Here is a 13556-nt window from a genome sequence, read left to right as displayed (position 1 = left end):
CGCAGAGCATGCTGGCTCTTCGCGGGTTGAGGTTTTGACAACATGACAATGGCACAGGGCCGGAATAAGCACACACTTCCTCGACCTCTGCATTGCAGACCTCCAGAAAGCGTGTGCCCCGTTGGGAATGGTCTGCACTCGGCTGTTTCATTGGCTCAGCCGTGTGGTTCCCTCTAGGCCCCTTCCTGCACCGTGTCCTCCTTGGTACAGGGCGGAAAGAAGAACTTTGGTTGTAGTGCTGTTTGAAGATCGAATGAGATGGGGAAGCATGTAAACTCCCTGTAACGAAATTGAGCACAGAGAACCTCTGCATTTCTCATCCTCGCAGGCGTCTTCAAACTACGGCCCGCGGGCCACATGCGGCCCGCAGAGGAGTCTGATCCGGCCCACCAGGTTTTTTGGGCAGTGAGCGCAGCCGAGGTGTTACAGTAGGAATTAGTAGTTCATATAGTCCGGCCCTCCAGCTCTCTGAGGGACCGTGATCTGGCCGCCACTTTAAAAAGTTTGAGGACCCCTGCTAAAGGTAGGTAGTGGAATTATTTTGCAGAGGAACTAGGAAACAATGAAATGCTACTGACGTTCAGGTAGTAAAGCTTTCGTTAGCCTTGAGAAATGATTATGATGCTGTTTGTATTTAAGCACGTAGGAAGAATTATTTCCTACTGATACTTGTTTTATTTTAATAGGTACCAACAGATGCTGCACACGAACTTGGTCTACCTGGCTACGATAGCAGACTCGAACCAAAACATGCAGTCTCTGCTGCCAGCAGTGAGTACCTCCAGGCAGGGCACGGGGTCTGTGCAGGCCTATGTGTGTGTCAGTTTTGTTTAGTGATTTTTGAGGTTTGTTTAAATCCGGTCCCTGCCCCTCAGAACATGAAACTGTTTACCTAGCGCAGTGGTCGGCAAACTCAAGAGCCAACAGAGCCAAATATCGATTGACATTTCTTTGGAGAGCCACATTTTTTAAACTTGAACTTCTAACACCACTTCTTCAACATAGACTCACTCAGGCCATGGTATTGTGTGGAAGAGCCACACTCAAGGGGCCAAAGAGTTTCATGTGACTCTTGAGCCTCAGTTTGCCCACCATTGACCGAGATATGTAAAAGGTTGAATATTTTGCCTTAGTATTTGATTTAATTCACCTAGAATTGATCCTTCCCTGAGGAAGTCCTATTCATCCACCCATTCACCCATTCACCAGCCCATCTACCTATTTTGTTATTCATTTTAATATGTAATTGCACAACTAATTTATGAATAAATCTGTAGCAAATGCCAGATATCTTATAAGTTTACTTATTAATACTTCAGTAAGCCTCTTTATCAGATAAGACTATTACCCCACTCAACAAGAGTAACTGACGTTTCTTACTGCCTTGTGATACCCAGACTGTCCACGATTTTCACCAGTTGTTTAGAAAATCCACCGATGTCTCATAATTGTTCGCCACAGAACCCAAACAAAGCCCACACGTGGCATTGACTGCTGTGTCTTGGGTCTCCCTCCATCGGTTCAGGGGTCTTCTAGTCGCCATGTATTTGGAGAACAAATGGGGCCATGCGTTTGTAGAATCCTCACATCTGGACTCGGCCGATTCTGCCTTCATGGTCCTGTAACACGCTGTGTCCGTCGCCTCTTCTTTCCTAGAAGCTAACAGCTGCGTGAGAGGTGGGCTTGGTTCTGTGGTCCATTGGTGCTGTGGACTGCCTGCCTCAGGAGGACGTGTTGGCTGGCTGTTCTGTTTTTGGCGATGGGAAGTCTAAACTTAGAGTTCTGTGTTTTTCATGTGTTTAAATCTGTGGCAGGCCTTCTCTGGTCCTCGGGGGTGGCGTCTGTGGTGGTGGGAGCCCTCCGTGGCTCCTGTGTCCGCCTGCGGCGATTGCAGGACCTTGTGGCCACTCCGCTTTGAGGATTTGAGGGCGGTCAGATGGATCACATGTTTGTCCCAGAACTGTTCTGCCCACTGTTTTCCGAGCCTTCCTTTTCCAGTGGGAATTGACACTAGAGACCACGATTTGAATGTTTGGGGCATTCATCGTTACTGCGGTTTCATTGTCTCTTAGGTGTTTTCAGTGGACAGAACCAGGAAACACATTGTTTTAGAAAAAAATCAAGTATTGGATTAGTGATATTTCCCCTTCGGGGAAGGTTTTTTACTTAGTTTCTCTTCTGTCTTACTCTAAAAATCTCCGTACCTATGACATTACTGTAGTTGTTTATTTGCTACATACCACTACCAGTAAAATAGGATTTTATTTATGTATTTTAAAAGAGTTTAAAATTTTTATTTTTATTTTTTAATGTATTTTATTGATTTTTTACAGAGAGGAAGGGAGAGAGAGAGCTAGACACATCGATGAGAGAGAAACATTGACCAGCTGCCTTCTGCACGTCCCCCACTGGGGATGTGCCCTCAACCAAGGTACATGCCCTTGACCGGAGTCGAACCTGGGACCTTTCAGTCCACAGACTGATGCTCTATCCACTGAGCCAAACCGGCTTTGGATAAAATATGATTTTAATAGAACACTACCAGGTTTACCACTAGCAATAAGATGCTTCTCTTAAGATGTAGCCTACTCAGGATGTATAATTAGTAAATTTTGTTTTGAATCTGAAATAAGTCTTTGTGTGATGATTGACATGAATTTGGTTACCAGCTGAGTAGAATTTATTTTTGTTAATAATTGTGTGAGGAATAGGTTCTATTTTACTTGTTTCCACATGGAAAGTTCTCTGTCACAGCATTCTCTCTTGGACACCAGAGCATCCTGCCTTTGTTTGCCATGCCATCTAGATCGTGACTACCAGGCGGCCATATACATCTGTCGATTGTTTCATTGATCTGTTTTTATAAATTCCGCAGTCTTGCCACACTTGGCATAGTCTCGGAAGTCTGAATGTATTAGAGAAATTTACTAATTCCTTGTTTTTTTCAGAATAACTTGACTATTAGTGCTTTGCGCTTCGATGTACACTTAAATTTCAGCGTGTCAGCATACTCCTCAAATGACCTTGACATTCCCTTGCCTCAGTCAGGTGGGGAGAATTGACACTTTTACAATAGCGAGTCTTTCAAATCATGAGGATGGTCTGTATTTTCATTTATTTAGTCCTTTAATATCCAGTGAAGTTTTATGATTTTCCTGCAGAGGATTTGCGCATCTCTCTCAGGTACTTCATTTTTTTTCCGAGGCAAGTAGAGTCTTTGCGTTTTAAGTTTTATTTCCTCTGATTGTTATTTACATGGAAATGCAGTTGAATTTCACAGTCTTGTTCAATCCTTTCTAATAATTGTTCTGTCGATACTTTCAGTTTTCTATATTCACCACCATATTATTTATGAATAATTGGTTTTGCTTCTTCTAATTCTTACACCTTTTATTTCTCTCTCTCTCTCCTTACTTCCCTGGCTAGGACCTCCGTACCTTCTGAGTAGTCTGGTGAGAGAGGACATCCTGACTGTGGCTGCCCACCAGGGAAGCTTTCCCTGTCTGACAGGAAGTGCGATGCTTGCTGTAGTGCTCCCAGATAATGTTTCCTCATCTAAGGAATCATTCCCCTTTGGTTTCTGTTGTGTTCAGATTTAATATCTTGAATGAATGTTAAATTTTGTAGGAATACTTTCTATTGCATCTAAGGAGATCACAAGTTTTTCTTAATCTGTTAATGTGGTGACTACATTAATTTACGTTATAATGGTCAGTCAATCTTGATTTCTTGTAATTAACATACTTTTTCTCTGGTCTTGGTCTTAAAAAATTGTATCATTCAGTTAATTAACATTTTGATCATGATTTTTATGTCTTTGTTCATGAGTGCAATTGGTGCTTAATTTTTTTTTCTTGAAAAGCGTTGTCTGGTCTTTATTGTGAGCTGTGCTGGCTTCATAAACTGAGTGTAGTATTTCCCTTATTTTCTTAGTCTGGAGTGATTTGCATAATGGAGCTGTGGGTTCCCAGGGGTCTTCAGTTCTGTAGAGGAGCCTCCTGGGCGACAAGACTTTACTTCATTTCCGTCGTTGTCATGGGGTCATTGGTGTATCCTGTGTTTATAAATTGCCTATTTTTATAAATTGTGCTTTTGAACATTTTATCTAACTTTTCAAATTTGTTGGCATAAAGTTTACGAAGTAATGTGATTATTTAATATTCTCAGAATATATAGCGATTTTTTGTTTTAACATAGTTTATTTTTATGTTTTCTTTTAAAGTATATTTTTTATCCCTTTTTCCTGGTGTTTATCACATTTCTTTAAAGTCTTTTTAGAGAATCTTTTCGGTTTTAATATTTCTCTGTTGCAGCATTTCTCAGAACTTTTTGTTTTCAAAACCCCTTTACATTTAAAAATTATTGAGGATAGCCGAAACCGGTTTGGCTCATTGGCTAGAGCGTTGGCCTGCAGACTGAAAGGTCCCAGGTTCGATTCTGGTCAAGGGCATGTACCTTGGTTGTGGGCACATCCCCAGTAGGGGGTGTGCAAGAGGCAGCAGGTTGATGTTGTTTCTCTCTCGTCAATGTTTCTAACTCTCTATCCTCTCTTCCTCTCTGTAAAAAATCAATAAAAATATATTTAAAAAAAAATTATTGAGGATAACAGCTTTACATACTAAATAGATATATTGAGATATTTGTTGAAAAGGTATTTATTCACTTAAAATGAACAATAAAAAAAGAACAATAAACTTACTGCATGTTAATATAAAATTCTTTAAAGGAAAAATTAACTATATCTTGTGAACAAATGAAGTGAAATATGAATGACATTTATAGTAAGCTTGCAGATTTCCTTTAAATGCTTGGCTAAATAGAAAACAGCTGTACTGGCTGCTCCTCTGGGTTTAATCTAGGTTAACACGCTTCAGTTGCGGTAGAGTAAGATCTGGGCTGGCCCAGATGGAGGTAGGAAAGGGAAGAATGTTTTACTAACCTTTTCAGATGGTTGTGAATAATCTGATAGCATAGCAGATCCTAACAGAGGTGTTTTTTAAGGTTATTGAAGTATGAAATCTGAAATCATGTTCTTACTGAGACTTTAGAGTTCATTGGTCCGTCCTGCATTTTGGATGGGTCTTGTACTCACGCGTGATTTTGTAACATCATGCTTTGGTCATTCAGAAAATGGAAGTTCACTGAGTATGCACTTCTTCTAAACATTGACATATTTTAGTCTATGATACCCCAAAACCACGTTTGGTAAATCACTGAGTTACCGCTGTCTCGTCAGCAAAGTCTCTAGTGTCAGGATACGTGAAACTCAAGAGCGTAGCTATTATAGTAAGTTTGCCAAATTCCCAGTTCTTTCTTGAAAAGTCAAATCTGCTCATTGGCTGCAGATGCTGTAAAGGTGCTCGGCAAACTGCAGCTCTTTGGCCCCTTGAGTGTGGCTCTTCCACAAAGCACCACGTGCGGGCGCCCACGTACAGTGCGATTGGAACTTCCTGGCCTATGCGCAGAATTTGGTTTTCGGCTCTCAAAAGAAATTTCAGTCGTCATACTGTGGATATTTGGCTCTGTTGGTTAATGAGTTTGCCGACCACGGACCTAGGTCAGCAGGCAGCGGCGCAGTGTGCTCTCACCCCGCTCTGATGTGCAACATGTGATTGTTACTGTCTCGTTCGTCACACAGAATGTTTGATTGACATGGAGCACTTAATAAGTGAGTAATCTTACTGCTTCACCAAGGATATTCTTAGTAGAAATGACCTCTTCTCTTTTAACTGCTGCCTGTGGCCATCAGTAATACAGTGATTTCCAGTCACTGAATACGTACGGAGGATCAGTTTTGAAACTTGACTGATGATGCTGCTCGCTGAGATTGAGTGTAAAAACATGACTCTTAATTGTGAAACAGGCTCAGAGCTGATTGGAATTGCTAATCTGGCTTTCACTTAATTCATTACAAGTATAAGTTTTTAAAAATCCCTAATTTAACCAGATATACATACTTATTAAAATTAAAATTCATATAAGATAGTTTTGTTCAGTAGATGTTCTATACAACAAATTAAAGCCTGTACTATTAATAAAATCTATTTATAGTAAACTTTATATTTTGTTATTTTCTGAATTGCATTTGTTTGCAATGCTGCCTATGCTTGACATTCCTTTTTTTAAATTTAATTTTATTGTTTAAAGTATTACACATGTAGTACATATAACTCCTTTCCCCCCCCCCCATTGACCTTCCCCCAGCCTCCATACCCCTGTCACATGCCCTCACCCCACCCCCAGTGTCTGTCCATGGGTCGTGCCCATATGCGCACACACACGTCCTTCGGTGGAGCTCCCTTGACGTCCCGAGCTCCATGGGGAGCCCCGGGCGCTGCCTTTTGCACAGGCCTCAGCCGAAATGGCTGGTGGGTCTTCAGGGCGTGACCAAGCTGTGGGGCAGGTGCTTCGGGGCTGCAGTTCGGTGCTTGGAGCTCCCGCTCACAGGTGAGGCCCGGAGCAGGGAGGGCGGGGCTTCCTGTGGCCCACCTCCAAGATGAGCAGGATGTATTGCATTCATTGTTCTTTTTCATTTATAAATTTTAATTAACTTTTAGCATAGTGATATTTTGATTCGGTTAGAACTTCAAAAGCTATGAAAAGATCTTACAGAATCCTACTGTCTCTATCTTCTACCTGCTTTTTAAGCTTATAAAAGCCACTGTAAACACAGCAGTGGGCAAAAGCAGGTTTGTAGTTGTGAATGCATGAAACAGCGCTTTCTCATATTGTTACTTACTAGTGACTGTTATTTACCATGGAAGCACTTGTAAGCCTGCTTCTGCCCCACCCTGAAGTACAGATTACCACCTCAATTATCTTAGGTAAGGAAAGCTTTGTTAAGAAAAAGGAGAAAACTAAAGAAGGTACTCATTTGATTCTTTCAAAAATGTAAAATAAAATCTAATATGCCTGTAAGATTTATAAATGAGATTAAAGACAACTCAACTCAAGGTGTATGTAATACATGGTATTTTAGAATACTGTATATGTGAGCACATTTGCAACACAAAGTGATGCGTTCTGATTGTTGGGGACATCTTCCAGGGCAGGTGAGCTGTGTGTGAAGTGAGTTATGGACACACTTCTCTGATTCAGATAGCACAGGTAGCATTTGCCAGCCTTGTAGCCTGTCTCGTCTTTTCACTGTTCTATAAAAAGTCGTGTTAACTATTTGCTGGGTAGTACATAGGAAATTCAGAGGACTGTCTAATTGAGTCCAGAGACGTAAGGAGGTGGGATACCTCTTACCATGAGGAATGTAGCTGTTGGTGTGTGTTTGCATGCATGTGTGTGTGTGTGATTGTGAACTTGTTCTTGCAGATCTGTATTAGGTAAGTGAGATCAGCCTGCGTTCCAGGAACCGGAAGATTGCCCGTCACTTCTTGAAGACAGCGTATGTAGCTCCTCTCTACAGGAGCAGCTCTCTTGCTGGGTGGCAGGGACAGGACCTGCTGTTGGAATGAAGGTTCCCTCTGATTTGCATAGAAGGAGCACAGGAAGGGATTTGTACAAGGCTGTTGATTCAAACGTTGTTCATACTCGGAAAACAGGCTAGGAGTAAGTTTTAAGGGTGGATTAAAACTGTCACAACTTCCACAGTTGAATTCTATACTTTGAATTTAGTTGAATTATGTACAGATAAAGAATAATGTCTACAGGAGAACAAAAGGAATCACAAGGAGTGTGACCCTGCTGCCAGAAACTAATCCCCTCCATACACACACACCCCCCTCCACACACACACACCCCACCTCCACACACCCCCCCCCCTCCACACACACACACCCCCCTCCACACACACACACCCCACCTCCACACACACGAATTGTCAGAACTTTCTGGAGGTATGCATATGAAGCTTTTAGCAATGGCTCCCGTTTTCATTTATTTCTGGTTTGTTTTTTTTTTAATGACTACACATTACTTTTGTAATTTAGCCAGATTGGCGTAAATGTTGAAATAATACAAAGATACCTTCCTGAGTTCACCATGACAGCTTCCTGTTTATGGCTGGATGGCGGAGCTGTGCTGTCTTCAGGGAGGCTCCGCGTCTGCCCCCATGCGTGCTGCGGGGTTGGTTGTCCTTTTTTATTTTTGTGTTCTGCAAGTGTAGTCCAGGGATTCTCCTGGTCTGGGAGGAAGGCACTTACTTTTGTTCTGTAAGATTATATAGATCTGGAGTGATTGTTTGGTGATTAACATCATCATAGGATTTCAGAGCCCAGGAAGTGTTCTTGAATCCATCACCTGAGGATATGTTTTTACTGATTTTCAGAGAGAGAGAGAGAGAGAGAGAGAGAGAGAGAGAGAGAGAGAGAGAGAGAGGAAGAGGGGTGGTGTGAGACAGTCAGACAGAGAGAGAAACATGGATCGGTAGTTTCCCATATACTCCCGACTGGGGGGTCAAAGCTGCAATCTGGCGACACGCCTGCCTCGGAATCGAACCCGCCACCTTGATTGGTGTGCGGGAGATGCTCCAGCCCGCTGAGCCGCCAGCCAGGGCCAGAGCTGAGGCAGTTCAGCGCTCACTTGTTATCGGGGGGTTTGCTGTTTCGTAAAAGAAAGACGGGGTTTAATGGGGAGCCTGGGAACGTGCTGTTAGTAGGTGAATCATTTTGGGTCCCAGTTTCTTAAGAAATTTGGGAAACCGTGCTGTGAAAACATGTGGGCCTGATTATTAGTTAGGAAAGTTCAGCTGGTCAGGGTCTTAGCAAGACTGACTCTGTCTGCTGTCTGGGGAGGAGGGCAGAAAGATAGGACGCGATGAGCTGATTGCACTGCGGAGGCGAGGTGGTAGGTTGAACGCCGCAATAATTCCCAGGCTGCCCAGGATGCCCCCGGACGTTACTGTGGGGCCGAGTGAGAAATCCGGAGATCTTCCTGACCGTCTCACGTGTGCACAGAGCTCATTTCTGGGAGACTGACCTTGGACTAGCAAGTAAGGCAGACAGGCTAGTAATGCTGGTGAGCTTGGCAGCTGTGGGCTGACTAATCGGGCTTCCATCGGTGTAAAGTGCTAACCCTCTCCTATGCTGAGGTTCTTTTGTCTGTGTGTCCTCTTGGTGCCTCCTTGTGGGGAACTTTATGAATGACACCTATATTAAAGGTAGTTCTACAGGTAGAGATTATTGAACTAAAAGTTGTATTTTGCAGTGTGATATTTTATGTTTTAAAAAAGCATTTAAAATAATTTTATTGTGAGAAGAATTTTTAGTTTTGTGGTAAGTCATTCAAATGAGTTTTTTCCCTTATTTACTAAATATTAGGTATCAGCTCTGGGCCAGGCAGGAGTAGTTAGGTATTTTTGAAACATTAGTGAACAAGCTCCCGTGGTTGTGTAAGCCAACAAGCCCTGCAGCGCGGGAGGGATCATCCCTCGTTAGGTGGTAAGGGCTGTACAGGGAAGGAAAAGCGGGTGGGGCAGGGAGGGCCGGCAGGTGGGGAGGGCCTGCGCGGGAGGAGAGGGGCAGCGGGGAGTGTCTGAAGCGGGAGCCGGCCTGGGGGTGCCTGTGGCCAGGCCTGCAGTGAGAGAGCATGGAGGTTCCTGTGACTGAGCTGGTGGCGGTATGGAAGCTGTGTGGACAGGCCCTGCTTTTTTTTTTTCAGTCCTCACCCGAGAGTCCGTTTTTTATGGGTTTTAGGAAAGGGACACAGAAATGTCACTTGTGCCCTGACCAGGAATCCGACCCAAGCCCCTTGGTGCCCAGGATGATGCTCCAGCCAGCTGAACCCGGGCCTGGGGACAGGCCCTCTGTCGTAGCTGAACCCCAGCCGGGGCCACGTCCTCTGGTGTAGGCTTTCCCCCCACAGTCCTGTAGGGACTCTGGTTTTCCTCTGAACTTGGAAGCTCTTGGAGGATTGGAGCAGAGAGTGGATTGGTAGATGTTAACCCCGCATCCTGATGGCCCCGTGGAGCATTTACCGTGGGGGAGTGTGGAGGGGTTGGGGGCCCATGGGGGCAGTTGCAGTGGTCAGCGAGGGACATGCTGGCGGTAGCTGTGCCACATGGTAGCCGAGGTGGTGGCCAGCGTGGGCAAATTTAACACGTTGGAAAAGACAGAAAACGGGTAATGGTTTAACTCCATTCATTCTGGTTTTCTTGGTGTTAGTTTTCTGCTGTCACCCTAAGACGATGTGTTTTATTTTCCTGGCTGCTTTTAAGGTTTTCTTGTTGACTTTGTTTTTTGGGGGTTCTGACTGATGTTTGAGATCCATCGTTTTTATCATGCTGAGGCTTGAGGAGCTTTCCATGTTTGCTAGGGACTCGTGTCTTAGTAGCTTTGGAAAATATTATTCTTCAGACATGATGGCTGCTTCATTTTCTCTGCTTCTGTCACTCAGTTAGATGTATGGTATATTACATTAGACCCTTTCACCATCTTTTACAGATTTTTCGTATTTTTCTCTACTTTCTCTGGGATGTCGTGTGCTTCTATATGTATGTTTTCAGCTCACCAATTCTCACTTTTGCTCAAATTGAACTACTGTATTCTTTTTAAAATATATATTTTATTAATTTTTTTACAGAGAGAAAGGGAGATGGATAGAGAGTTAGAAACATTGATGAGAAAGAAACATCGATTCAGCTGCCTCCTGCTCATGTTTGCTAGGGACTCATGTCTTAGTAGCTTTGGAAAATTCGTTATTATTCTTCAGATACATCACCTGGTTGATGTATCCACTGGGGATGTGCCTGCAACCATGGTACATGCCCTTGACTGGAATCCACTCTATCCACTGAGCCAAACCAGTTAGAGCTGAACTACTGTATTCTTAATCTCAGTGATGATGCTTTCAGGTCTGGAGTTTTTATTGGACTCTTAAGAATCCTAGGACTTTGCTGAAATTCCCCATCTCTTGAGGGTTTTTTTTTTTGTTTGTTTTTTTCCTTGGACGTATCAGTCACAGTTATTTTAAAGTCTCTCAGATAACTCCAACATGTGAATGGCCAGTGTGTCTTTTTCTAGTTTTTTATTTCTCATGGTTGTCCATTTACTCACTTTTTTAAAAACTCAAATTAAATTTGTCATTTTAACCCTTTAAAGTATATAATTCTGTGGTTTTTGGTATAGTCATAGCTCGGTGCACCGGTCATCCCTACCCGAAATTCTAATATCCCAGACTGGAGTTGGCTGTCAATGGCTGCTGGTGTCCCAGCAACAAGTCTGCAGCCTGTGCTTTGTCTCTGGCTTTACCTTTCTGGAACTTTCATGTAAATGGGGTTGTACGTGTGTGGTCTTTTGAGTTCGGCCTCTTTCACTGCTCATAGTGTTGTCCAGGTTTGTGTTGTAATATGTGTCAGTCCTTCGTTCCGGTGTGTGACTGATGACTATTGGTATGGATATAGACAGCATCTTTTGTTGTCCATCATCAGTTGATGGCCATGTATCTTTTCCCCTCTACTTATGTTGGCTATTATGAATAACTAGAGGCCCGTTGCATGAAATTCGTTGGGGGCGATCAAGCCTGCAGTTGGAGTGATGGTCAGTCTGATCTTGTATGTTGGAGTGATGGTCAGTCTGCATATTACTCTTTTATAATATTAGATAGGATAGAGGCCTGGTGCATGGGTAGGGGCCAGCTGGTTTGCCCTGAAGGGTGTCCTGGATCAGGGTGGGGCTTCCTTTGGGGGGTGGGGTGGGCTGGGCGAGGGGCCTGTGGTGGTTTGCAGGTCAGCCACGCCCCCGGCGACCCAAGTGGAGGCCCTTGGTGTCTGGGATTTATTTATCTTCTATAATTGAAACTTTGTAGCCTTAAGCAGAGGCCAAAGCAAGCCAGGGCTGCAGATGCTTAGCTTCCTACATGGCCGCGGGTAACTCGAGCCTTCTGCTCTCTCCAGCTCCATGGCTGCTGCCATTTCTGTTGGGATTTATTTATCTTCTATAATTGAAACTTTGTAGCCTTGAGTGGAGGCTGGGCCGGCCAGGCTGTGTGGAAAGCTTGGCTTCCTCCATTTGCCAGAGAAACACAAGCCTCCTGCTCGCTCCGCTCCTGGCTGTAGCCATCTTGGTTGGGTTAATCTGTATACTCGCTCCTGATTGGCTGGTGGGCATGGCTGGTGGGTGTAGCGGAGTGATGGTTAACTTGCATATTACTCTCTTATTAGGTAGGATGCTGCCGTGACATTGTGTACAAGTTGTATGTGAGTGTATCTCTTCAGTTCTCTTGGATCTATACCTGGATCACATGGTAGCTCTGTGACTTTCTGAGGAATTGCCCAATGGTTTACACAGCGCTGCCCCAGGTACAATCCCAATAACGTGGACGAGAGTTTCGCTTCCTCCACAGCTGCCCGTACTGTTACTTCCTGCAGTTTTTTAAATTGTTAGAAGCATCCTAATTGGGCCGACCACTTGTGCCTTGTAGTTCCTAACTGAATGCCAGGCATTACGAATGAGCAGTTGTAGGGATTCTATTTGCTATTTTCCTCTGAGAGTTAAGTTTTACTTTGGTAGGCGAAGCACTAGGGATCCCCCCGAGCCTTTTGAGGGTTCACTATAAAACGTTTTAGGGTTGAGCTATTTCAGTTTTGACCTTCATCTGTGGGAAGGCTGTTTGGACATCTCAGGAGAGCATGCGTTGTTCATGGAGGCCCTTCTACCTGGGTGGGGCCTAAACCGCAGCCTCTGCCCCTCATCCTGGGCAAAGCTAACCCCGCCCCCCGTACCTCCCCCTCCCGCCCCCCCCCACTCCCCCGGCTCTTTAGTCTCTGGCTCTCTGGTCCCCAGACTGTCTTCCACTCAGTGCCGGGAGCCTGCCACTTGCCCCAGGGCCTCCACACTTTCCCATCACACTGCCGGGGGGAGAGCCGGGGGGAGAGCCGGGGGAGGGGTGGGGGGGGTGGGAGGGGGGGAGGGAGCCGGGCCGGGACAGCTGGGATCCTAAGCTGAATTGGGCTTCCCTTTCCAGTCCATCTAGATAACCTTATTGGCAGAGGGTTAGATGGAAGCCCTCTTACTATGACGGGAACTGCAATACTTATGTTTTATGAATCGAATCACAGGAAAGTGAAAATTGATACCTATTGAGAGGGAGAACATGAATTTTCAATAGGAAATTCGGACATGACAATAGGAGGAAGGATTTTTATTCTCAAGTGAGGGTCCAGGTCAGCCATGTTTGAAAGCTGATAAAGGATGCTTTAAAATGAAGAGTATGTGACACTGAGTTGATATTTGGTAACCTTTTTGAAAATTGAGCAAGATCAGTAGGTGCTGAAGCATTTACGGTGAGCACTGAGAGGAAAGACTGACGGAACTGCCTTCTGTGTGGCCGGGTCGTGACGGGCCGGGCGGTGAGTGGTGAGTGCTGTGGGAGCAGCGCTGGCCGTTGGGCACATACGTGAGTGGCCGTCACTGAGGTCGGAGGGCCGAGTGCCCATGCGGTGGCCGAACCCCAGCTCTCTGGGGGCTGTGTGCGCGGGGTCTGGCTGAGGGGAACTGGAGGCAATGGGGTGACTGCACAGGAAGAGACGAAGGGCATAGAGAAGTAGAGAAGGAAGGCTGCCATCGACCTGTCCCCCTGCTCAGAGGGGGCTGCAGAGACTGACCATT

The 13556-nt window shown here is 44.8% G+C and overlaps 1 protein-coding gene across 4 annotated transcripts in view; it reads left to right on the top strand.

Moving 5' to 3' along the window:
• SS18 (SS18 subunit of BAF chromatin remodeling complex) overlaps nt 1–13556 on the top strand; it is a 37869-nt gene that overhangs the window by 4705 nt on the left and 19608 nt on the right. For all 4 annotated transcript variants that reach the window (XM_036418735.2, XM_036418737.2, XM_036418738.2 and 1 more), the window contains exon 3: nt 687–771. In XM_036418735.2, coding sequence (XP_036274628.1) covers nt 687–771 — 85 coding nt within the window. The remainder of the gene's footprint in view (nt 1–686; nt 772–13556) is intronic.

Source organism: Pipistrellus kuhlii, unplaced genomic scaffold, assembly GCF_014108245.1.
Source record: "Pipistrellus kuhlii isolate mPipKuh1 unplaced genomic scaffold, mPipKuh1.p scaffold_m20_p_6, whole genome shotgun sequence".
NCBI lineage: Eukaryota > Metazoa > Chordata > Mammalia > Chiroptera > Vespertilionidae > Pipistrellus > Pipistrellus kuhlii.
Note: the sequence above shows the minus strand (reverse complement) of the source record. Positions and strands in the feature narration are given on the sequence as shown.